The 26,749-nt window shown below is 44.9% G+C and overlaps 1 protein-coding gene across 4 annotated transcripts; it reads right to left on the reverse strand.

Moving 5' to 3' along the window:
* Window positions 1-1,329: 1,329 nt before the first annotated feature.
* RANGAP1 (Ran GTPase activating protein 1) lies at window positions 1,330-22,733 on the reverse strand. 4 transcript variants are annotated; one of them, XM_054222356.1, is made up of 17 exons: window positions 22,609-22,733; window positions 21,922-21,959; window positions 20,206-20,344; window positions 18,841-18,968; window positions 17,865-17,924; window positions 17,044-17,223; window positions 15,635-15,769; window positions 14,280-14,438; window positions 13,977-14,090; window positions 12,357-12,456; window positions 11,558-11,642; window positions 10,987-11,143; window positions 10,430-10,543; window positions 9,983-10,085; window positions 9,156-9,244; window positions 7,235-7,356; window positions 1,330-2,243 (listed from the first exon to the last, which is right to left on the reverse strand). In XM_054222356.1, exons 3-17 carry the CDS (start codon window positions 20,315-20,317, stop codon window positions 2,174-2,176), a joined length of 1,728 nt encoding a protein of 575 aa, XP_054078331.1. In that variant the 5' UTR covers window positions 20,318-20,344; window positions 21,922-21,959; window positions 22,609-22,733; the 3' UTR covers window positions 1,330-2,173. The 4 variants fall into 4 exon arrangements, with proteins under 4 accessions (XP_054078331.1, XP_054078340.1, XP_054078314.1 ...); XM_054222365.1 differs by having other exon boundaries at window positions 22,627-22,729; XM_054222339.1 differs by lacking the exon at window positions 22,609-22,733 and adding an exon at window positions 22,445-22,544.
* Between the last annotated feature and the right edge of the window lie 4,016 nt (window positions 22,734-26,749).

Below are 26,749 nucleotides of genomic sequence, written 5' to 3' on the forward strand. Positions count from 1 at the left end.
CTCAAAGCTTCCCGCAAAGGTTCTCCCCACAACCTGGCCCACAGGTCTTTGCACAAGCAGCATCATCCTTCTGACCTCCGCAGGCCCTGTTGGGACAGCCTTGCACACGCGACACGCTCCATGGAACCCGCTGCAGATGGCCTCCTGGAGGGGTTAACCCCTTGACTCCGTCTCTGCATCTCTGTTTTGCATCACGTTCCTTTTCTCCACACCCCTCCTCCAGGGCAGAGGGGCCTGAAGAGCAGCAAGAGGCCAGGGGCCTCCAAGAAAAGCTACGCTGGGTTCAAGACTTACAGAAAATACAGATTCTTTTATGTCTCAATTTTGCCCTCAAGCTTGCGGCAAAAAAATTAACAAATTTGCTTTTGCAACGGGCAGCTGAAGGAATGGGATAGGACGAGGTGAAGGAGGCAGGGGCTTGTCCTGCAGTGATTGCAACTCCTTCTGCAGATGCAGGTACCTTCACTTCAGTTTATTTTTACCCATTTGGACACAGCGTAGTTCCAGCTTCAGTCACAGAAACTGGGAGAAAATGTGTTTTGCTCTTAGCCTTAGGGCAGCCTTTTTGTTTGATGAGAGGACACTGCTCTTACGCAAAGGCCAGCACCTCCCCTGCCAGAGTGACAAGAGACACCGCTTTCCTGAGCCTGCTGGATCACAGCCGCACAGAACTTCCCCCGGCCACCCCAGTTCCACCAGTGGTTGCCTTGAACAGCCCCACAACCTAGAGGAACTTAAGCAGAGAGCGCACGCAAGTAGGTCTTGCACATACCACACGCTTTATTTCAATCCAGTGCCCCAAGCCCTTTTTCCTGTCTCTGCTGCTCGCAGAACCTGTGAGTTAACGCCAATCTTACCTGCATGTGCCCGCTGCTAGCTGCGGTACACATTGCCTCTCACAGGGAAGAGACAGCTGACTCCATTTCCTTGACTTCTCTCTAGCGCTGGCCCTATTTATACTGTACATCAATTGTAAGGTCTCCTCCCACTGAAAAACAGAGAGGGAAGGAATAACTCTTTGCTACCTAAAGAGATGTGTTGATTTCCAGAGGCTTGAAAAAAAAAAAGAGGGAGGAGGAGGAGCTTGTGTGCTCAGGAATTGTACAGGTATGTGCCACAAACGTGTGCAGGAACACGGACAATCCTCCATACAGAGATTTAGGGGCAGCTGCTGCTACTGCTTCAGGACAAGAAAAAAGCACAGCCCTACCCGAGAATGACGAGCACAGCACTGATTCTTTACGCTCTTACACACACTCAGCTTTCAAACATGTGAACAGTGCACGCGGCCCCCGTGTTTTGTCAAAGGGAGGAGAAAGGGAACATGTATTCCACAGGGATTTCATGGATTGTATTCATTTCCAAACCGAGCCTATTTAATTAGGAAGAGAAGGGAAAGGGACAGGGAAAGGGCAGGAAGAGGGAATAACACAGGCAACGGCAACAAAATTTACAATAAAAATATGCTTGCTCCCTTAAGCAATGGCCACCAGGGTCAGCCACACTACACAAATATTCCAAGCCACAGCAGCAGGGGAGCGGTATATTAAAATACAAATCAGCCACATGCGACCTTCGACAAATGGACTTGAAAGAAGAAACAAAGCGGAGCACGCTTTGTGCCTCTGAGCCGGCAGCAGCAGAAGGGGGTCGAGCACCCCCCTGGCCTGGAGAAGCAGGGGTGGCGGCAGCAGCGCAGCCTCCCTCCGGCACAGCGCTGAGTGCTACCAGGCAGGAGTCACAGTCCAATACAACGAAATAAAATGCACAGCTGGGATGCTCCTGCTGAGAGCGCTTCTCAGCTCCATGTGAGTCTTGGCACACCCTTGGCAATGTGACTGGAGGACTCTTCTTTGTAATTCATGCAGAGCTCAGAGCTGCACTGATTTATTCTAGCGTTAAGTACCTGCCCTACAGACCAGGGAGTCACTTCACGAGGAGTAGGAAAAAAAAAAAAAATTCAGCAGAATTTGTCCAAGTTTACGAAAGCAGAAGGAAGGACAGACCTCCTACAGGGGAGACAGGAGGGGAGGGGAAAAAAAAAAAGAAAAGGAAAAAAGAAAGGAGAGCATGTCTGTATGGGCTCTGGGATCCTCTCCCATCATGCAGCTCTGAGCTCTCTGCTGACGACAGTCCTATGAGGAGGGAAGGGCACAGCAGCACATCTCCTGTCTCACAGCTGGTGGAGGGTTTGTAAGAGCATGTGGCGAGCAAATGAACAGGAGTCAAGGGCACGGTTCGGTCTGTGGAAAGAGGAGAGAGAGATTTAAAATTCTAAATTTAAGAACTGCTTTTATCTGACTTTGAATGAGCAAATAAACACTATTTCGAGTGCGCTGGGCTGGCATGCCCAAAACTCTGTCTTTTTCCCTTGGTCATCTCTTCTGAAACAATTCCCTGACTTATGCATGGATCACTGCTTCCCATCCAGAGCTTGCTGTGGAAAATTCTCTCTCCCATTGCTGAATCCGAGTCAGAAAGACAACGGCCAAGAATCAGAACATTTATTTTCACAGGCACAAAAATCAGCAAGTTGATGTCTGCAGCCCAGTGTCTCAGTTTGGGTAGCAGGAAGTGGGTGGAACCCCCTTTCCCTCCCAGCAATGGAATTTTCCATACAGGTTCAGCATTTAGGGCCTCAAAACAAAGACAAGCTTGCTCGTACTCAAATCTTTTCTCACCCAGTCATCTGCTCTCTTTGACCCAATGGTGACTTTGGTCTCAGGGCTTAAGTCTTTAGAAGAGGCCCTCCCCAGCCCTGAGGTCAAGTAACACCTGACTGGCTTTGCTGGGCCACCTTTTGGAGGGCATTACAAATAGCCCGCAGAACCTGCGGACCACTGGCTGAAAGCAGCTGGCACAAAGATTACCACAGCAAGGTCTACCTCATACAGAGTAACCTGCTCCTCGAAACTAGATGATGGAACTGTAGTTACATCAGGGTTAACGTGGGGCTAAATCTCCCTAACCTTCCCAGCACCTCCCAGTAACGTATATTTCTGTTTCCATGGGCTAGCTGCAACTTCTAGCAGCCTGTATCCATCCATTAGGGAACTTTCTCCAAAGAATTTTAATCCAATGTTTTCCACTGTTCTAAGAATGGAAATCATTAATTTTATATTTCTCCTACTCCAACACAGCAAAATAACCTTAATAGCAGTGAGGTCTACACGATTTGGGAAAGAAGAGGGAGCCGATATAAAGATGGGAGTATCTAGGTAGGAGCAAAAAAGTTCACCTCTGGATTTATGGTACAGGGCAATAGCTGCAGAGGTTGATATAAGGTTCCATCTATGCTCCAGTTTGACAGAACCAGATTCTGGAGAAGAGTTAACCCCTGTTATCCACCCAAGAGGCATTCAATGCCCCTCACTGAACAGACAGGACACAATTACAACTAGCAGTTTATCTCCAAAGCGGCTGGGTGAGATACTTCAGTTGCCAGCTTTGGAAGACTCAGCCCTGTTTGCAATGAGGAGGCTGCTTTTGTCTTGGCAGCTCCCCGCTTTTGGGAACAATGAACCTGAACTGCTGACATTGATCACAGATAGGTTCCCTCAGACCTTGCTCCTAACACCAAGCCTCCTCTAACACCACGGAGCCTCCCAACTTGCTTTGGAGTTAAACTGCCCGCTACTCTGTGCTACAGGCTGTTGAAAGAGGCCAGTGACGTGATCCAATTCAACAGCAAAGAGGAGCCAAAAAAAAAAAAAAACAAAACGCCCCAAAACACCCACCAAAAAGCAAAGAGGAGCCAAAAAAACCACCCCAAAACACCCACCAAAAACCCCTCACAAAAAACCCACCACCTCCAGCAAGTGATAGGTGGGTAGGCAGGTATACAGAGACACATTTCAATGTTTCCACCTCAAGAATTATGGAAAAGCACAGGTGGATTCACAGCACCCTCTTGTGTCCAAAAAAAAAAAGAAAATAAGGACTGATGGCAGAGTAAGATGGATGCTGTTTACAGTCCATATCGGCAATTTTATTATTATTTTTGATTAGAGAGCACTACCCACACCATCACAAATTGTCACAAAAGAAAGGAGTAGAATGACTACTCCAGAAGTAAACCCCTTGCAACAAAAGGCAGCAGAGCTCTAGCCTAAACAGCTACAAGAACATTACAGCTCTAGAAGCCCAGAGGAGCTAACTGTGATCTTAAAGGAAAAATCCAGAAAGTATCACAAAAAGGCATACTGGTTTGCTGCAAACAAAGGACTCATGGGTTGGACAGAGTAGAAGTAGATTTGGTGCAGAAATAGAGCTCTGCAGATTACTAGGTTAACCAGTTAGAGGTTTGATTTAAGGTTAGGACATAATTTTGTTCTGACTGAATGTCAATGAAAGACAAGGAGTGCAGGTTAATTGAGAAGCTGTTTTAACTGGACTTTGTGGTTCTTGAACAGCTCTTGTTCTCTCCAGGCAACTGTAAAGGATTTAATAGCTGTCCTCCTTGTTCCCTCAGGGAAAGCATTTTAAGAAAAACATGTATTTATAAAACAAAGGTGTATTGCTTGTATATAGTGTTTACTTCATTATCATAGAAGGGTTTGGGTTGGAAGGAACCTTAAAGATCATCTAGTTCCAAACCCCCTGCCACAGGCAGGGACACCTCCCACTAGACCAGGTTGCTCAAAGCCCCATCCAGTCTGGCCTTGAACACCTCCAGGGATGGGGCATCCACAACTTCCCTGGGCAACCTGTGCCAGTGCCTCACCTGGCTCATAGTGAAAAATTTCTTCCTGATATCTAATCTAAGTCTCCCCTTTTCCAGTTTGAAGCCATTACCCCTTGTCCTATCACTATATGCCCTTGTAAAAAGTCTCTCTCCAGATTTCTTATAGGCCCCCTTCAGATATTGGAAAGCTGCTATAAGGTCTCCTCGGAGCCTTCTCTTCTTCAGGCTGAACAACCCCAACTCTCTCAGCCTGTCTTCATAGGAGAGGTGCTCCAGCCCCCTGATCCATCTTCTTGGCTGCGCAGGACATTATGCTGCATATTATCATAAAGAAACCTATGTTCTATCACACCTTGCAAGCAAGGGGTTTGCAAATCAGAGAAAGTTTCGGCTCCAAGAATTTCACAGCACGAGGGACACTCTTTAGGCTTGGCATTAGCACCCTTACATACCGAAAGCAGGCAGAGAGATCTGCCTTCTAATGTGAGACTCTTGGCTCTCACTCAACTTTTACAGGACCTCTGAGCGATCTCTCACTTTCAGAAAGAGACCTTACCCTCCTCTACTTACAGTGAAATGCTGGCTATGGCTTCAATGGAATTTTTGTTGATTAATTCATTAAGACCAGAATTTTCTCATTTTCTCACATACAGCATCATCCACAGATGAAAAACATGTATTGGTATTTTGCAGGCCTGGAACCTGGGAGAGGCCTGAATACGCACATACAGGGAAAGGGGAACAAGTTTGTCTAGAAAGACATGTCGAGTTATGAGGCTACTCTAGGCACTGGAATCTGACATAAGCAATTAGAAGGGTCAAAAGCATTGAACCAAAGTCCCCTTTTCTGCATTCCCAGCTTTAAGCGATTTAAATCCTCTGTTTGGAGGGGTGAGGCTGGTAGACATTAAGTGGTACTTGTTTTGATCAAGCTGGGTTCTCTGCATAATTAGTGCCTAATGAAGTAGTAAGCCATCATTTTCTTCACCCTTTTATTTTAGGGTTGGTATTGTACCCTTAACACTGTACACATCTATTTGAACAACAAACAAGATCATAGGCACAGGCAGCAGTGCAGGAAACAGCAGAAATCCAGTGATCTGTCTGGACAACTTCATGTGGCAAGTCTTGATAATTCTTGCTTAAACTTTAACGAGCTGGAGTTATACTTCTTGGAGGTATACTTCCAGCTTCTAAGAGTTGGAGGTATATTTGTTCAATTGGTAAAGCATATAGTCATTGGCTTGTAACTGCCCAATTCTTAGCCTGATCAAGCCAAAGAGGAGCCAAACTGTTACACCAGAAGTGCCTCTGGGTTAGCATTTGCACATGTGTAAACAAGATAGTTATAGTTTTATTTTCCAAAACTGACCTTGGCATGGCTGGACACATACCACTGCTACACATCAGCTTTGACAGGTTCAGACACACCAATGCGTAGAAAAATTCTTCTCCCCTATCACAACTGGCCTGCTTCCAATCCCAGTAGGGCCAAGAAAAGACTGCCTACCAACACTTGACTGCATCCCTATCATCCGTGTTTCATACCGGCCACAAGTATTTGATGCCTCTGCCTTTCATCAGCAAGGGAACCTAAGCATCTGCATATTACTTTACCCATACTGTGAAAACCAGGAAGGCTTAAGCCTCATTCTGGAACCTGTTAAAAAGCTGCCCTCACCCTAGGTGGCACATGGTCCATGCTGAGCCAAAGAGCCACCAAGTTCCAAATAGATTTCAGACCTCTGCTGGCGTTGCTTAAAGTGATAATTTTGGACTGTTTCTCCCCTTGACTGCTGAAGCTCTTGCTCTCTTGAGAAAAGGACTATTTGGGGTGTTTTTTCTAAGTCACATCAATGCTAAAGTTCAGGCTGATTTAATCCAGAAGAGATATGGCTTCCATGCTTTAAGACATTAAAGAAACTAAAGCTGGTGGGGCTTGATTCTATACCTATAAGTAACAACATTAAATAGAAGCAGGCAGTAGAAGCAGCTTCTTCAACACTTACGCTCCCAAATTAGTTCTCAAAAAAAATAATCACTAACTTTGTTGCTGTCACAGCAGGAACAGTTTCATTTAGGAACAAATTCAGTCTTTGTATTTCGCACTGTTTTGATCTACTGGTGTTCGTGTTACACAGCATGACAATTCAGGTGGAGCTCTGCTGACCCTCAAACTCAGAAGGATGATTTGCAGGGCACAGTTCAATCCAGTGTCTCCATAGTTCATTCAAACAATGGTTAGAAACCCAGCAGGTTTCCTTAAGGTCAAAACACCTCTTCTGTGACTGGCATTAGCAGTCTCTGCTTCAGAGACAGTTAGCCGCAAAGCCAGTTTCCACTATTTCTTCTTTAGAATCAAGATTTTTTTGTACTCTAAACCTTGCATTCTGGAGTAAGCAAGATAAAAGTAGACACCCATTAAACTATTAATTCTTAATTTCAGAACAGATATTTAGTGGGCTTTAACAGAACAGCTCGCATGTAGCTATTGACCATCAGTTTCACTAGCTCCCACAGAGAAAACTGCATGAGAAGTACAATACTCACTTTGTGACAAAAGCTGAAAGAACTGGGGCCAGGGATTTAGGGAAATAATCCTGCTGGACCACATGGTTCAAGGTCATAAGAATACCATAGAGGCTGGGGACAGCTTTGATCTTCTCTTCACTCTGAGAAAAGGACAAGAAGACGAAGACATCAGACAATCACCATTTTATCTGATCCCCTGTAGTTCACAGAGGCAATGAATGAAGTGCTCCCATACACTGCAGGAGAGAAAGCTGCTCACTAGATTAAGTGCAATGTTCCTCAAGACAAAGGTAGCCAACTCCATAGCCTCCCAGCATCAATATCTGTAATAAAGCAGCATCAAGAACTTTTGACAGCAATTGACAGCAGAAGTAATGGGGAAAGAGAAATGATGAACTTGCAAGTGAAACAGACCAATCTTCTCAGAGTCTCTGTGTCAAAGTGCTCTTCTAAGGAATTCCACCAGATTCCAATTCATAAAGAATTCTGTTGCCCTAATTACATAATTTTTTCTTGTATTATTCTGTAGCTTGTTTTTATACTATGTCCAGTCCTTCAGTAGGCTTCCTCCAGCACTTGATGCAGTATTCTCAGAACTGGTCTCACAATTATGTACAAGATAAAGCTAATATACATCCCCCTGCTTACATGATGCATCAAGTTATTCTTGCTCCTAATGTAATGCTAACCTACATGTCCCAAGTCTTACGTTGTTTTCATTTATTTCTCCACTTCACTCTGTAGGCAGGATTTGGACTTGTGTTCCCAGGTGTATGATCTTGTATTTCATGGTGCTAAGATTATCCATTACTTGAGTGCTTCCAGCTATGTGGGACAAAAAATGATGGAAGCTGATATCAGAGGACAAACAATCACCTGGCTGATCCTCAAGGGCTTTACTATCAACACCACTTCCCGGTCTGAGAGTTCTTCTAGAGCACAAGTCTGTGCTCTGTGCCTCATGTATATTTGCTATTTTCTGTACATGATAAGAGGTAGGTGGTAGTCCCTGAAACAAGTACTCTGCAGAACAGAAAGCCATCTTTGGTTCTGTTGACCTGTCTGACAAATGGGATGCTCAGCATTGGTCCAGTGAACACAGGGAAAAGCTAAACTGATTTTTAGGAAATTAAGATGTATCCAAGCATGTCAACAGCTGTCTGAATCCCAAGTTGCACATTACCAGAAGGAAATACATAAGCCTAATTAAGAGCAGGCTGCTATAACATAGATTACTGCTATTCTGTGGTTTAGAATTGTCTTGGTCCACATTTCCATTCTGAGCTTCTAGGCAGTGAGAAACTACCTCTTGTAGCAAAAGTAGGCAAAAATGCTACTTAAATTTGCAGACAGAACCTTTCTCCCACTCATCTCATCAAAAGTAAAGCTATGGGTACTCTAATGCAATTTGCAGGTTTTCTACTGACCCTCCATGTTTTCTCAAGAGGAAATTTATTCCATGTAACTACATATTTGACTCTAGCATTTGGCAAAGATACTCTAAAGCATGATGTTGAACGCTACTGACCTAGCATAAGCTATTGGATATATGTTGTTGAGCCATGCTACTAACAGATGCCCTAAAGGACCACATTAACTAATAATACTGTAGATTAGACTCCTGGACATGGCTTTTCATAGACACCATAGTCCAGCAGCAGCACTATTTCCTTACCTGACACTCCCTACCTTTAAGGGATTACTGAGAATGCAGAGCACACTAAGCAGAAGAGGTACAAAGAGCTGACACCTCCTTCCATCCTACTGCAACCTTGCAATTTGCAATTTCTGCTGGACCTGCAGACTTCTATTGTCCCTGGGCACCAGGCATGCACAGGCACCCAGCTGCTTCCATGGCAACATAATTACCCAAAACCCAGCCAGTCTGGTCTTCAACAGCCTAAACAGACCATAACTTAACTCTTTCCTGCTTCCTCACCTTAAGTAGTCCCATGTGGATCAAGAGGCTTGTGATGAATGCATCCGAATTAAATGTGGCAGAAGTGAAGGCTTTTCTCATCAAGGCATCTATAAAGAAATAAACGCATCATATTAAACAATACAGAAAGGGATGCTGTTACAGATTTTTAAGATCAAGATTGATCATACAGGACCTCAGCGAATATCAGCTATTACAAGAGTTTTGGGAGGTAATATTTGCTGAGATTCCAGTTGTCTCTGCAGGGACTAGGTATAACCTCTGAAACACGGAGACAGATAAAACCCAGTCTTTAGGTATAAGGCCTGATACACAGGAAAAGAAAAAACATGCCACAAAAATGCAAAAAAATCCCCCCAAATTTGCCCACTGTCAAGCTTCATATGCAATTTGACCTTAGTCCTATGCATCACAAAATGCTCTATTGAATGCATTTGAACATTCATGCTATGTGCATACATGCATATAAATATGTTCAGATGAACTAGAGCAGCAAGAGTTAGAGACTTAAAATTTTGAAGGCCAGCAAGGATTCACCTTTCATTTTAAACCCAAATAAATGAGAACACAATAAGAAAGCTTGTTCAACTGTTTCCTGGGCTCCCTCAGGAACAATATTCTGGAAGCACATGCTAAGTTCAGAATGAATCTCTACTTTCACTCCGCACAGCGGCACGGCACAGCTTGGTACTTTGTTATCTGGGGTTTCCTGCTGCCAGAGACAAAACAGTCCAATGGCCTGGCCCACAGGGGCCTTCCTCTGCATTGCACCAGTGTCTTTGACACTGAAGAAGGTCACACTATGAAGTGAAGAAAGGCCCAGTCACCTGTTGTTTCATGCACTGCTGTTTTCACTGGAGCGTCATCTTTGAAAACCGAGGATATCCTTAGGAGTGTTGTAACTACTTTCTCTACATCAGATGTATCTGTCTGAAAGACAAGAAAAAATAAAAAAAATAATCAAGGGTCATTCAGTTCACTGCTTGCCAAGTACAGAAGATGGTTCTCTGCTAGGACTGTGACAAGAATTACGGTCTTAAGCTGACTGACAACAATTTTGCCTGGGCCATATCACAAGGCACAAGCAACACTGTGAAACAAAGACATTCTTAGTAGAGGCTCTGCTGCCAGTGTAAGCATCACCTGCTTCCATAAGGTTACTTGGGATCACTGGGGAGAAGATGCAGACCTAGGTCTCAAAAGAAAGTTATCATCTCCGGGGATTAAATGATTCTGAGAGAGAATCAAGCACAGAAGACCACCAGCTCACCTACCTGCTGAGCTATCAGCACAGAGCACTTTGGTCCTAGTCGCAGCAGCTTCTCTGGTGATGGGAAAGCAAGGAAAGTGGCAACGTCCACAGGAGGAGACGGCACTGGAGTTGAATCCTGAAACAGGCAGAATCCGTCTCAAGTTTACTGTTCGAAGTACATAAATTGGTTCAGCAAAGGCACATAGGACAGGTCAGGACACAGGTATGTCAGTTCAGGATTTGATCTATTTGATGCTGGAATGAGCCCAGAGTTGGAACAGCCAGAATATGCTAGCACAACTGCGTGGCAAAGTTCCCACTGTTTTCTGGATATGGGAAGACTTTTTCTACCCGTTTGTTACAGCTGCTATTCAACTTTTCCCTCCATGCATGTGTGCACATGCACACTTTAACAAAACTGTTTCCAAGTCATCCATTTTCTTTATTTCTTGCATGTTATCTCCCTGCCTGTTACTACAGTGCCAGCCCACACAGGAATGTGAAGGGCCACCAGCACTCATTTCCTCCTTTACTCTCCTCCATCTGAGGAAACAGGAATGCATCTGGAAGTAAGCTTACCTGTGAATCAATTATCTTCTTAGGAGTCAGTGACTGCTGTTCTCCCTGTCCTCTCTCCTTCAGTTGTTGCTGTTCTTCCTCCTCCTCTTCCTCCTCTTCAGCTTCACCCTCCTCCTCCTCTTCTTCATCGTCATCCTCCTCTTCCCCTTCATCATCACTAAAGTTTGAAAGTTACATGTTACATTAATTACATACTTGCAATTCCTGTACACTAACTCAAACATTTTTTTCAAAAAACAAAACAAGCAGCCTCCCCTCAAGTCTTACTGCAAGAAGTACATCTCAATCTAGAACAGATTCAGAGGACACTCAGGCTTCAGGTCACGCAGTTGACAGTGGCAAGCAAAGAGTGAGGAATGCAATCAATAGCTAACACTAAGATAAGTCCATCCATGAAAATAAGACACAAGGGCTTATCCTGCTTATGGAATCCTTTGACTCCTCCACACTGCACACTCAGGCCAACAGCCATCTGCAATGTTACAGTTCTTATTTTCAGATAGATGAATGAAAGTGTTGATGAAAATTGCCAGAAAAAATTCCCCGATTTAAACTCTGGTACCCTGCCTACCTCAAAGATCCCAGCACAGATGCCATATTGAAGCCCTCAAGGATCTCCTGGAGTTGCTCACATCCCTCTTCTCCCAGGTAGTTACCTACGTTGACAGAAGAAAGCGATTAGACTTAACAGATGCACACAAGTTTGGTTTGGAGGATTTAGCTGTATATTCTTGTCTATCTCCTATTTCTGAAATTGAACAGTTATCTGTCATTTCTACACCATACCTTAGAGGCAGCAATACAGATTTCAGTTACCAGAATCAAACAGTTGTTAAGTAAATTTCAACAGCATTACACAATGGTTGGAGACAAACACCTAACTTTCCAGAGTCTTCCTGATAGTCCTACAAACAGCTCTTGCTCTCAGCAATTCTAAATCAAGGACACACAGCACAGTACCACTGAAATACACTGACCCAAGGTACGAACAGCAAAAGCCAACACTGGTCAAAGCTCCCCCACTCTTCTGCAGAGATGTGCACAGAGGTTTTTATTTGCAAGTGTGAAATATCTGAGATCACAAGGAACAATTTAAAAAGTTTTACTGAAAACAGGTATGGGTATCAGTTTCATCTTTCCACCTTACGAGATGCACCAAAACTGCTTAACTTTAACAATTAACGAGTTCTTGGCTTAAGAAAACTTTCAGGATCTAACTGCTTCCTGTCCCAAGGTTATCCAAGTTCAGCTACTCTCAGAGTACCATTTTTAAAATGCTGACGACTGAAGACTAGAATATGCGATACTGTCAACTTTCTTCCTAGTGGTTTCTAGTTGGGTTCAGACATACTTTGATCTAGCAAACATACCATTGAGATCCAATTTCTCCAACTCTGCTTTATCTTCAATAGCTTCTGCAACAGTCAGAGCAGCATCTCGTTTGATCTCACAGAAGGACAAATTCAGTTCCTAAGAAGCAGAAGAACATTTGTTTGCAGAATTCCTATTAACGTCTATCATCCCCATAAGCTTTGGGTGCTCACAAGTGTTCTGGAAAGACTCTCATTTGAAGAGGCTCTTAGTGGAAAAAAGAAGTATTTTTAATTGGAAATAAAACCTGACACATACTCCTACTTCATGTATCTAAAAGGGGCATTTTGAAACATACTATTGTTAAGAGCAGTATTACTGAAGGTAACCACTTTACTAAAATAGCCACAGAGACCACACCATTCTGACTGCTCACCTAAAAGGTAGCAACCATTTCAGTCCTTAGCAATCGGCTGACTGGAGATCTTCACTTATTCAAAGGTCATAAGAGCATTCCAGAATTCACACACCAGTAAGTCTTACTGAAGAAGGGTAGCTGCAACACCAAATGGACTGCACATTTGCTTTTGAACGCTTAGGTTGCAAGTTAAAGCCTTCAAAAGACAAGCTACCAGTGGTACTACTTCTGATAAACACAGCCAACAGAGAAACAACGTGGATAGTCTAGTAAGAGTAAAGTTATTCAACAGCCAGGCACCATCCCCCACCATTCCACGTTGTGCTCAATCAATCCTTTCCGGAGAAGAGATTTAATATTAACAGCAAAAAGGAAGCAGTCCTTGAACAGAATGAATCAGCTACGATTGCTTCATGCTACCCTCCCTTAACCACTTCTGCTCTAGAAAAAAGGATTTAACTTCCAGCTGTTCATCTCAATACTCCCGTTAGAATCCTTACTTAAGTTTTCCTGGGAGATTCAGACACAAGTTCCAGTAGAACCAGCAGAAGCCTGAGCCAGAGATCCCACACCACAAAGCACCTACTTCTTTCTGTACCAGGTTCATATATGTAAATAAATATTAGCACTGGGATGAATTTTTGTCTTTGACTGTAAACTTGCAAGATTAGGAATTATGTGTTCAGCATCTGTGCCAGTGCAGTTGTGACCCATGGCAGGTGTTTCTAGGGATCCTAGTTTACTTACATTACTGACAGGACTTGGGCCTGTCTAGAATGCTGTCAAATATGAGTCCTATGCAAATACTGATTTAGGAGGCTGTGGTATTGCCAAGAACCTAAAAATATTTGGGCCTTTAATACATGTCCTAACAAAGAAAAAAGCATTAACTGAATGAACTCTGAAATGCTGAAGAGATTACAAGCTGTTCGTGAAGAGGAACATCTCAGTCCCCACTCATGACCCTCTGAGAAGTTCTAAAAGCAGATACTTCCACTACCAGATTTCTTGAATATCATTTGCTGACCTGAACCAACAGCTTCAAAAACATCAAGTGGAGACTAAACAGATCACTGATACATCTCCATGTAGAACAGTCCTAGCTGGATGTGGCAATGCCACTGATCTACTTACTGTTTATTGCTTTCACATTGTGAGCACAGAGCCTGCACTGAAGTGAATCCCACTTTAAAATAATCAGTAAATGGGAAACAAAGCGTTTTCAAAAGATATTCAAAGCTGAACAGCAAGACCACAATACCTTTAATTTGTGAAGCCCTTCTTTAACAGCATCAGCAATAGCAACAGCACCCTTTGACCGCACCAGGCAGTCTCCAAAATTGATCACTTCAATCTGGCGAAGTGCCTTCAGAGTCTGCAAGACAGCACAAATTTGAAAGTACAGACATGGAAGTAAATGAATGTCCTATCAATCCCAGAAGGTCATCTTTCCTTCCGCAGTGTGGCATGTGGCTCCACCATCACAGAGGTGCCAATGTTAGCTATATTTGAGAAGACTGGGAGGCAGAAGACAAACACAAAGCAACTGCTTAGAACAACTCACCTCTGCCATGGCGATAGCTCCTTTGTCTGTGAAGGTGTTGTCATTCAAGTTTATAACCTTAAGTAGTGGGTTGACAGCAAAGGCCTGGGCCAGTGCTGTGATGCCAGGATGGTTAATTCCATTCTGTGGCATATGGACCTCTTCTAGAGTCCCAATGATCTAGGAAAGGATGCAATTGGAAAAAAGCTGTTAGAAGACATACTTCAACTTGAGCATAGTGCTCCACTTTTTAGGATTTGACTACAATTGTTTTCCTCCAACTCAAAACTCCATTAGCTTTTCTACACAGAACTATTTACCAGCAATTACATCACATATCTAAGTGAAACCACATGCTCATGGCAAGTGTCAGATTAATATAAAGCCCCCAATTCTAAAAGTCACAGGTAGCATCCTCCTAGCATGTCTGCTCTAGGATACCTTAAAACAAGAGTTCTTCACCTGTGGTTCAACAGTCCTGAAACAGACCAAGCAACATCCCTGGATACGGTGTTTTTTTTAATTAAGATCTACATTTCACCCTGACTGCAGAAGCAGACTCAAAAGAAAACCAGTATGAACACTGTTTATGGACTAAAGAGCACATCACAAAATTAATCCCATTTTGGTAGTGCCAGTCTGAATTCCTCATGCATCACTTTGTTACATGCCTCAAGTATTTAAGAAGTCTTAGTTTTGCTATGATTGCTCATTAGTCAAAGGTACATTCAGATAGCTCTTTACAAAGAAGAACACCTATAACCTGCGATATCATTATTAATATACCTGAAAATATGCATTATAATTCAGAAGTTACTTTTAGCAGCAGTGGAGGAAGCAAAAGGAAAGTACGTGGCCCCAGCCACAGTGAATTCTCTTCCTCCAACAAAAGTGCAAGTTGGCTGGCCAGGGACAGCTAGAGAAAGCTAGGAACCATTTAGAGCCCTCAGAGGATGATCCTAGGAAAAATACTAGGTTGCTTCTGCTAGATGATTGAACTACTGGGCAGAGAAGCACTCCAGAGGTCAGTGATACATCTACACAGTACCAGATAACCTCCATTAGCACAAAGGGCAGAGAAGGAATAGGACTACTATTAATATACTCAAGAAATGCCTCTTTCTCCCTCAGGAACTACCGATGCACTAGTTATGTGTTTGGAAACTTATATCACATAAATATTCAGTCATCAATTCTAACTGCAGTTGTTGAAGACTCCAGTTTCAGCAGCTAACAACATCACCGCTTTAGTGAACCAACAGCCAGCCACTGCCTCCAAGCTGAGGCAAGCTCTGCATACATTATCTTTAACATCATCAGCACTTAAGCCGACCTTGCTCCACTTTGCTGTCAGGAAGCTCTGCTTTGCTACTTACCCCAAAGGCTTCAGCCAGGGCAGTGGCACCATCATTCTCCAGACGATTTCTGCCAGCCACAAATATTTTCAAAGCCAGCGGCTTGCCCTGGGCACTTGATTTCCTGTGACACTCTTTCAGAGCAGCTGCCAATATCTAGAGATAAAGCAGTTTATACTACCTCAGCATCACATTCTGAAGGAACCCAAATGTGTTTTGTACATCCAGCTTTCAAGAAATACTTCTGGTCACTGCTGAAATGCATCTGCTTCTACAGTAAGGCATACAATAAAACTGTCTGTAACTACAACACTTGCACACTACAGTCTTAGGCAAGAAATTACAATTTTTCAACACTAGAACACATTGACCCCATTAAGAACATTCAATTCTTAAACAGGCAAACAGATAGGGTCTTAGTGATAACGACACTTAGTCCTGGCTTTCCGCTTCATCCAACAGGCATCCTTCTGTGCTAGGCTTGGTAATACTGTTCTCTCAAATCCAAGGCTACTAGCTCTCTTGACATGGAATCTAATGTTCAGGATAGAACTGTTTTCCCATCCTGGAAAAACAGATGAGCTTTTGATATTTCAGAAATTTATCCACGAAAACACATAGAGGGAAAGGACCTTCAGACTGGAGAAATGGGCCAACAAGAATCTCATTAAAGGAAAACGCAAAGTCCTGCAAATGAAGAGGAATAACTCCACATTCCAGCATAAGCTAGGGGTCAACTGGGGGCAAAATAGCTTGTCAGAGAAGAACCTGGGGGTCACAGTGGGTGAGAAGTTGACTATGAGCTAGCAATACGTGCTTGCGTCAAAGAAAGGCTACTGGTCTGCCTTGGGAAAAGGATTGTCAGGGAAGCGATCCTTCTCTGCTCAGCCCTGTGAAAGGCACCCGAGTGCTGTGTCCAGTTCCAGGCTCCTACATGGACACATACTGGGGTGAGTCCAGGATGATTAAGGAATTGGAGAGTTTTACATACTAGGAGAGTGCTGAGAGCTAGGATTATTAAGGCTGGAGAAGAGGAAGCTCTGGGGGAGATCTTATCCACGTGGAAGAACAGACAGAATGACACGATGGGGGAAGAAAGCGGTGTAAAGAAGGCAAAGCCAGACACAAATGCACACAAACCAATGCAGACAAAATTCCATTTAAACATAAAACCCCGTTTTTTACTGTGAGGGTTGTTAACACTGGGATAGACTATCTAGAGAGCCTGTGAAGTCTCCATCCTTTGAGATATTCAAAACCTGACTAGACACAGCCTTGAGCAGCCTGGTCTAGTTGCCCTGAGCAGGGAAGTCAAATTAGACAATCACCGAAGATCCCTTCTAACCTCAACCATTCTGTGATCCCATGTCGGGCAGTCTGAAGCCAAGTCCTGGCTTTGACCTCATTCCCAAAAAGGAGATAACCCTTACCTTGCCACCACCAATGCCCATGCCACAGTTATTGAGCTTGAGTTCCTGCAGCGTGTAGCATGCGGGGCTCTTCAGCAGTGCCTCAAAGCCACGCACACCATCTGGCCCAAAGGCATTGTCGCTCAGGTCCAGCTCCACCAGCTGGGCTCCAGCAGTGATGAGTGCATCCCCCAAAGAGATCTGTAAGGAAACAGATGGCAGTGAGTTGGTGGGAGGGAGTGGATTGACTTTTAGTGACAGCATCACTGCAGTGGCTAGGTATGACAGTGATGCTGCAAAAAATTTCCACTTTGAAGACATTTGGCAAAGCTGCATGGGGAAATAAAACTTTACAACTAAAGCCAGAGAAGAAGTTGTGCAAATTAAGCTAAAGATAACCGTAAGGCAGTTACCAGGAAGTTATCCCATCCCTTCAGGTCAAATACAGATTTTTCAAAGTGAGTTTCCCCCTCAACAGTGCTAAAAGAAATATTTTTTTCATTCTGATGAGTTTATCAGGACACAAGGAGGTGGGGAGCTCTGTAATGCTCTGGAAGAGACAGCATATGCTTTTATTTAGAAAGCTTAGTTCCCATTCTGTCTATCAGACCATGATGATGTTTTCCCAAGGGACAAGATTCTTCACTAGCGTGGACTTGCATTTGGCCTTTTATCTACTCTTCTCCACCTCATACAGAAGGAGCAAAAAAGAATCACTCACCTAGTGTTAACAGCGTAGAGAAAGATCAGCTTTGTGCTAAAAAACATTCTCCCACAAAAAGCATGACAGGCGAGAAAAGAAGTTACATTAGTCAGAAGTCTCAGATCTAGTTTTTACTTACCAAAGCAGGAGGGATCTCAGACCTTAGTCTCCCTGTGAACATGTCACTCCAATGACACCTCTAAAATAAGAAACATACAGATAGAAGCCATTAAAAATATTTAGAACACCACAGTTGTACAGAGGTTTACACATACAGGCTGCATTACATCACTGGGGACAGCTTAATACTGTCTGCCTTCCCTTGGGCTTGTCATTTGATTGTGCTGAAGAGCTATGAGAACTAATGTTACAATTACTTCACTCGCAAGGACATAAAGCCACTGAAATGCACATTGTAAATAACACTGTACGAGAATTGTTGTTGCATTCAAGCTGGAATTCTTTCCTGCTGAGAAAATTACCCCAGGAAAAAGCATCAGGAAACTGAAGGATACATTAGGAATGCAGATTTCACTAAGGTATGGAGCTCAACAATCTGGACTTGCTTGAAAAGCCACACTTGGGTGATTAACATGAATCAAGGTTTCATACTCCTCTCCTGCAAAGGACATTGCCTCTAGCAGCATTGCATCCTCCTAACATTAGGCTAGAACAGCAGTTGGGAAACATCGCTCGGACACAGAAAAGCCTCCCTAGTGCATATCCTCCATTATTTCTTCCCTACTCAGGCACTCTCTGAAGACTCATTCTCCAGAAGATGTGAAACGCTTTTCCATTAGAACTTAAGTTCTGTTGCCACAGTGCTTTGTTTACAGGTGCTTCCTCTGCAGAGAGGCTCTTCCCTGCACAGCTTCCCAACTTTAAGACAGTAAGCCTTCTGAACAGGAAGAGTTAGGAACACAGAAAGCATTCCTACTACCCCAAAGTCCCCAAGTTCTGCTGTATTTTCATATGGTTGCTCTTCCTACTAGAAGAATTGCCAAGCAAGCTTTGGGGCTAACTCAAGGCAGGCTACTGCAGGAAGAGCGTAGATAGGCCTTCAGTATTTCTACATTAGTTCTTTCCCTTCACCACCACCCACTTGAGGATCTCACCTTGAGTTCCGATTTTTTTTCCAAGGCTTTGGCGATGACCTTTGCTGCCTCCACACCCACAGTGTTGCCTTCCAGGCGCAAAGCTTCCAGGCCATCAAATTCCTCGATTTGCTTGATCACTTCTTCAGCTGCAAAAAGCAGATAGTTTAGTTGGCCTTTTAACTATCATCTTAGGTACCAGAGTAACACTCTGATGCAGCAATACTTGCTCAACTCTACCCTTAGAGAAAACAGCTGAACAACATTATCTGAAAGAATCCTGAAACAGCAATGGAAACAGAGCTAAAGTGTCAGATCACTAAACAGAACATTCGCCATTCCCCACCCTGCCTTTTCATAATTTATTTCTAGTTCTATTCTCTGATAGGCATCCTCCTATTTGCAAAACTAAGTTTCTTTACTTCTTAAGTAAGATTCCTCTGCCATTCAGCACATGGTTGAGGAGCTAGAGTGCGTGTGCTTACAAAGATGCAAGGACTAAGCCAAAAATTGATGGGAATCGGTGCCATATCAACAGGAAGAAGTTTCCACGGACTGACAAAAGTAGACGCCTGCTTAGCAAACACAACAGGTCGGAACAATTTAACTCTACAGTAATCCCATGCAAGATACAGGAGCAGGCTGCAGAGTCTCTCCTGTCAGTGGGCACTTGTTATCATTCCCAAGCTCCAAAGCCCTTCCCCATAGTTCAGTGGCTTTGCACTACTAAAGCAGCATATAAAAAAGCTTCACCTTGGAATCCATAAAAAAAGATATGCGCTATAGGACATATAGCAAATAACATCTCTGAAGAACATGCTGTTTCTTGGTGTGGCAGAAATGTTGCTCTAAGAATATATACATTTTCTCCAGATATTTACTACATTAGCAGCCAGTGCAAGACATTTTTAATTGGGAAAAACATATACACCAGCAAGAGAGAGATTCCAGAAAAAAAAATAAGAAGAGTAATCAGTCAGAATTTGTGAAGAAACTGGACTATTGCAGCAGACTAACATATTAGCCCATTCCTCTGCACATGTCTTTGCAGCATCTACTTGTCTCAACAGCTTGCTTACTGCTTTTAAAAGGAGCACTGACTTCTAATGCACAGTGACTGTCAAAAGCACTTGGAGAGAACACTAAGAAAACATAAATTACACACCAGGGAGCCAAACCCCAATTCTGCCAGCTGTAGCACTGCCAGGGCACCAGGTCAGAGCAGGTACAAGAAGGGAAGGTGAGGTGTCTATCAGAAGCAGCTGTAGCTGATGCATCACAGCTAATATTATGAGAACTTGCCCACGCAGGATTAGCAGGAGGTTAACCACAAGACTTTAGAATTTCAGGGAGACACTTCCCAAACACAAGGGTATTTTCTCTTACCATCTTCAGCTGTATTGAGTTTAAGGCTCTGTCCTTTGAAGCTCAACTGTCCACCACCCACTTTGGTTTTGGCAAGTGACTCCGCAAGCTTAGTGATGTCTTCTGATGCCATTTTTCTGCTTTTTTCAAATGTTAAGAGCTGTCAATTAAAAGAAACATTAAGAAAAGCAAACTACAATACATAATCTGTATAAATAATCATGTTTATTTGAACACTAACGTGTTTTTTTGTTCCTGAGAAATCTGAGTTTTCAGTGTCATTAGTGTGTCATTTTCCCCATAGCTCACTTATGACAGCTAAGCTAGATTAATATTCCAAAGCCAGTCAGATGGTGTTGATTCTTCCAACATTGATGAGACTTGGGTTTTGATGCAGTTGTTACACTTCATAAATAACCAGTAGCCAAAACTATGGATTGAGGCCACATTAAGACATTACTCCTTGCACAACACTTTTACAATTAAAATGTAACATTCCTCTCTCCTCAAACCCCATCCCTTAATTATACATGCTGCGCATTTCCCCTGCTCTCCAAAGCAAGCTAGAATGAATACAACAGTTTTTGCTTTTCAGTGATATCCCCAGTAATGCCCTTGTCAGCACAGTTCTAGAACCACCGAGCTGCTGAAAACATTGTGTGTTGCATACAAAACCCTCACTGATGCAGGTTCTCCTTCCTTTTGGATGTCCCACACAGATTCATCACACATTAAACAGGACGATCTTGCACTGATGATGGATTAGTGAACATTTTGCCTTGAGGCACAAAATTGAAGCTAACCATGCCTAGTAGCATTGGCATACCATTATTTAATGAATATCAATCACTGCATGAAGTAACTGGCCTCCATTCATTCAGCAGGATAAACAGAACATGCTTCTTATCCCAGCACCTCAGCTGGGATAAAAAACTACACACAACTAGTGCTTAGAAGCAACATACATATAAAACAGAATTCAGGTGTCAGAAGGGATGAAGGTTCACTCCTACAACAGAAAACTGGTTCTCTTCCATTCTTGTGTGACTTTGAAGAAGCCCCACACTCTTGCAGCTCTGAGTTCAACAGTGCTGGTTTTAAAACAAACCCTAAACAAAAGTTGTACATACGTACTTTCCCCCTGATACCTAGCCATGAAGCCTTCAGCTTCCCCAGAGTACAGCTTCTCTTCAGCTTTCATCACCTTTAGTATTGCTTTTGGACAAAGAGGGGGAAAAGAACATCTCCAAGGCTGATCAACACCACTTTTCTAGGATGACTGTCCTCTCAAGTAGGTGCTGCCAGAAGAGAGGTGCTCACATAATTTACTCCACTCCTACCAGCCCACACAGACACCAGACTGATGGATATTCCCAACCTCTGTCAATCCAAGAATGAGAAGGAAGAAAGAGAGGACATCCTCCAACCCGTGAAGGTTTTACCAGGCAGGAACAAAAGTTAGGATCCAAGCAAGTCAGTCTTTTCACCTCATTCAATTATTAACTTCACTTTTAAATATCTCATCACCCTACTGTTTAAAAAAATCTGTTCTACTATGACGCCCTTCTACGCTCTACAGCTGTATCCACTCCCTTTGCTTCTCTTTGCCTTAAATCCCCTTTTACTTTCTTCACCTTACACCCAGGCTCCTTCCTAATTTCAACATATGACTCCATCATCACATCCTGAAGCATGCCTTACTGCAAACATGCCAGCCACACCCAGCTGTCAACCTACCAGAGGTCTCTTCACCGCTACTTCTTCCGCAGGGAAAGCTTTTAAAAAAAAAATAATGAAAAATTGAAGAGTTAGTACGCTTGGCAAATAAGAACAAGATCTGGAAATGCCTGAGGAGAGGTTTCCTCATCGCTAAGGGACTGCGTGAAGCTGTTTGACCACGCTTCTCCATGGTCAAACAAGTCAAGTCCCAGACCGAACGCTTTATTTACAACTGTTTGCCCACGCCAACAGCCAACACGCCGGGTCCCTGCCGAGCTGTGCCGAGGAGGAGCCGGCTCCGCTCTCCCGGCCACGGAGGGCCCAGCGCCGGGCTCCCGGGGTGACAGCCCAAGGTTACCCTCCTCCTCCCGCCGCCGCCCACGACTCCGCTCTTCCCCCGGGGAAGCTGCCGAGCGCCGGCCGCGCCGCCACCTGCTCCCCGCGGCCCACCCCCCCCCGGCCCCGCATAACGGCCACCGCCCCCGTCCCACCCCACGCGGGGGCGGCCCGGCACGCGTGACCCGCGCCCACGAGGGGGTACCGTCGCCTCCGCGTGGGAGCGCCGCGGGGAGCCGGTGTGGCGCCGGTGGTGGGGGGGTGGGTTAGTCTGCGGGCTCGCCTCACGCACAACCCCCGCTCCCCCGGCCACCAACGGCTGGCGGCGGCTGCCCCCTCGACGCTTCTTCCCCCCGCGCCTCCTCTCACCTCCGCGCCGCCCCTCACCTCCGCGCCGCCGCCGGCTGCTGGGGGAGGCGATCGAGTGGCACCGGCCCAAGCCCTCACGCCGCCGCTGCCGGGAACGATGGGGGAAGTGGCGGGGGGGCGGGCGGGGGAGGCGGAGGATTTGAAAGCAGGCAGTTTTGCTCTCCCCTCCTGGATTGGCTGTGCGGCGTGACGTCACAGAGACGACCCACCCCACCCCGCGCCGCACCGGGTGCTGACGGGCGGCGCGGCGCGGCCGCTGTGGGGTGGGCGGGGCTATGGGGCGGCCGCGGGGCACGCCGGGAGTTGTAGTCCTGTGGGGGGGGGGGGGGCCGCGCAGTACCCGGCATGCCTCGCGCGGAGGCAGGCCGTGTGGAGGCGGTGTGGGCCCGGGCGGGGGCCCGGCCCTTTCCCACACGCGTCCCCGAGTGGGGCCGGTTGCCCCTGCCCTCGGCCACCGCCGCTCCTGCCTCTCCAGAGCGCGGGATCCGGGGCGCGGCAGCCGTGGCAGCCGTCCCGGAGGGCTGAGTGGCTCTGCGGTGTGCGGCCCCAGCCCCCCTCACAAGGGGCCTGCAGGGAAGATGTCGCAGAGGAGCTCCGAGGTGCTCAGCAGCTCTCCCACATATCCACGGGTGCGACACGAGTGCCTTTTTTTCTGCGAACCTTAGTTTTTAATAACGGCTCTGCAGATCTTACCTTTGTATTTAATGTGTTATTGTCAAGCCTTTCAGCTGAGGAAAGCATTTCGGCCAGGAACGTGCAGTCATTCCTGCTTAAGGATGCAAAAAGCATCATTTTGCTTGATGGCTTCATTTGTACGTTGCGTGTGACATTTTTCCTCTTGAGTATAGAAATAAAAGTACATCTGATGGGCAGGTGGGTGAGGGCAATCCCAAGCATAAATACAGGCTGGGCAGAGAATGGATTGAGAGCAGCCCTGAGGAGAAGGACTTGGGGGTGTTGGCTGATGAGAAGCTCAACATGAGCCGGCAATTTGCGCTCACAGTCCAGAAAGCCAACCGCATCCTGGGCTGCATCAAAAGAAGCGTGGCCAGCAGGTCGAGGGAGGTGATGCTGCCCCTCTGCTCCACTCTGGTGAGACCCCACCTGGAGTACTGTGTCCAGCTCTGGGGCCTCCAACTTAATCAGTGCATGGACCTGTTGGAGCAGGCCCAGAGGAGGTCTGGACAAAGATGATCAGAGGTCTGGAGCACTTCTATGAAGACAGGCTGAGAGAGTTGGGGTTGTTCAGCCTAGAGAAGAGAAGGCTCTGGGGAGACCTTACAGCAGCCTTCCAGTACTTAAATGGGGCCTATGAGAGAGATGGGGAGTGATTTTTTATCAGGGAGTGTAGCAATGGGATGAGGGGTAAGAGTTTTAAACTGAGAGAGGGGAGATTTAGATTAGATATTAAGAAGAAATTCTTTAGTGTGAGGGTGGTGAGACACTGGAACAGGTTGCCCAGGGAGGTTGTGGATGCCCCATCCCTGGAGGTGTTCAAGGCCAGGCTGGATGGGGCTTTGAGCAATCTGGTCTAATGGGAGGTGTCCCTGCCCATGGCAGGGGGGTTGGAACTAGATGATATGCAAGGTCCCTTCCAACTCTAGCCATTCTATGACTATGACAAGGTGAGCTGTGCATAAACCTGCTTGCTATGGCAGTGTGTTTGCACAGGTCCTCTTAACCCAAGCCCTTCTCTCTGAGTTGCAGTGTACAGGGATTGACGTAGGTACCATTTCAGGTGGCAGCTGGATTTTTTCTGCCATTTGGTCCCAAAACATGATAAGATGCATTTCTCATTCTCTCACAGTTCTCCCAAGTGTAGTTTTAAGAAACAATATCAAATGTTTATATGGACCCAAGAAAAGGATGTCAGTAGTTGGCAATGCCGGGTGACCGGGGAGACTGCGTTGAGGTTGAAGGGCATGGAAGACCACCTTCGTTCTGCGGGAATACAAAAAGGAATTAAGTTTCTTCATGGAGCATAACAGCTGAAAGAATAGAAGCCATAAACCGGTACAGCAACCAGGTAGAAAACTTGAGCAAAATTTATCATAAAAAATAAGAGGAGTTTGTCTTACAACTGAAGACAATTAGGAAGCTGAGGCACTGACTAGAGTACGGGTGTATGGATGAAGAATAAAGCTGCCAGAAAACTTAGAGCAGATGAGGGAATATATTAGTGTGATCTCAAGAAGGAGCTTGAACTTTGAAAATTTAAGCAAGGAATTTGGCACTTGTTATTAGTTCCTCACGATCTTTAGCAATAAACAGGATCATATCAAGTACATTCAATTCCCTTCTCTGTTTCTCTCCCAAATATTGGCTAATTACCTGGGCCAGAGGGGTGAGAATAAAGTCTTTAACTGTGGATGCAGCTATGTGGGAATGAAGATGTGCTGAGCCATTGTAGCATAGATCAATAGATTCATTCTCCTTAAAAGAATAGCTTTACAGATCAGGGTAATTTTTATGATACTTTAACTAGGTCGTAGCGGGGACTGGTGGTGTTTTGACTCCGCTGACTACCTGCACATGACACCTCGATAGCCGTGCTTGCAAATGATGAAAATCTTCATGTTAACCACTGAGGAAAAATGTTATTTCATGAGAGGAGAGGTACAAGCTGGATCAGGACCTTGCAGGACACCCCTCGGTCTTACAGGCAAAGGAAATTGGGCCGAAGGGAAGTATAATGTGACATTCAGTGAGGAAATTCAGTCTTGAAAATAAATGTTCTTGAATTAAAAAATAGTGTTTATTCCACTATAACTTCTGATTGTCTGTAGATTTTGGTTTTCTTCCTCTTTCTCCTCAGCTCCTCCTAAGCCCTCTTCTTCTTTTCGTCCAGCTGTGATGTCTTGCCTTGCAGAGGTGCAGCAAGGTTGGAGGCGTCCTGGTCTCTGTGACTCACTTGATGCCACTGCCCTCACAGTGTGATCTGGCATGTCATGGCAGGTCTTATCGCATTTACTTTCCTTCCCCCAGGCCTGCGCCACCTTTCTTCTGCCCAAAGCCACCCCTCGACAGGGATTGTCCTTTCAGGTACATTTTGCCCAGCGGCTTCTACACCGGAGGCCCAGCTTGGTTAGACCCTACTCATTGTCACGGTGTCATTGACTGAAAATAAGAGGTAGCAAATCTGGCGAAGAGATGATAAAAATAAACATTGTCCTATCCATGAATAACAGCAATCTTTGGATCATAGCGAATATCTAAAAAAAAAAAGTGCATTGTGATTAAATATTGTGAAGAACTTAAGACAGTGTTCTCCGGTGTCATATGATACATTTTACAATTCGCAACCTATATTTCATGAATTATCCGTTTATTGTGTTGACAGAGCTGCCAGAAGCCAGTCCTACTCAATATAATAAAGGCTTTCCTTCTCTGATCAACGTGTTTTAAATACTAAACAAGTTTAGTACGCTTCAGATGATACCTTCTACCTGCTTCTGAATCTCCTTGGAGCTGCTCAGCTGCAAAGCCCAAAGTGACACTGGTTGAGGTCACCGTAAATAGAGAAGCGAGACGCCGAGGAGTAAACATGTCACTGATTACAGTGGAAAAGAGGTGATAATTTAAACCAGCGTCAGTCTGGAAATGATGATCTGACGGTAGACGGAATCCTTTAAGGAGTGGAAAACCTGTCCTTACCAGGGAGGCTGGACTGGGAGCTGAACACAAAACCCATTTCGGAGGGTTACCTGGAGTTAATGGTAGTGCAGCTGGGCAGGGATGGATGAACCCGCCGCCAAAGGCGATGCCTGTGTCTCTGTCTTCGGAACCATTTCCCACAACAGAATAACGTGTGCCACTGGGGCCCCACTGTCCACCGGCAGCTCCGTTCCTGGGGCTCTGTCGGCATTGGGCTGCTGCGGAGATTCAGTCCACTTTCTGGAAATATTGAGGGATTTGGGATGAAAACAATGCAAAAATCTGGTTCAAAAAAAGCGCTGAAACTCCCATGTACAGATATAAATATATATGCATGTGCATATAAATTATATATAATGCACATATATTGTACAATACCCAACTGTATATAATAAAATAATAATATGTTATGTACACACACACTGTATATTCCTTTCCACCCAAAGATTTATGTTTTCAGAAGATGTTATTTACAGGGAACTCCCCC

Source organism: Rissa tridactyla, chromosome 1 (assembly GCF_028500815.1).
Source record: "Rissa tridactyla isolate bRisTri1 chromosome 1, bRisTri1.patW.cur.20221130, whole genome shotgun sequence".
Lineage (NCBI taxonomy): Eukaryota > Metazoa > Chordata > Aves > Charadriiformes > Laridae > Rissa > Rissa tridactyla.

Coding starts and splice junctions, on each gene's coding strand:
- RANGAP1 (XM_054222356.1), bottom strand. CDS start 20,317: ATGGCATCAGAAGACATCACTAAGCTTGCGGAGTCACTTGCCAAAACC. Junction 11,144..11,557: donor TCTGTGCTGGGATCTTTGAG/GTAGGCAGGGTA, acceptor TTCAAACTTTAG/TGATGATGAAGGGGAAGAGG. Junction 10,086..10,429: donor CTGTGCTGATAGCTCAGCAG/GTAGGTGAGCTG, acceptor CTTGTCTTTCAG/ACAGATACATCTGATGTAGA.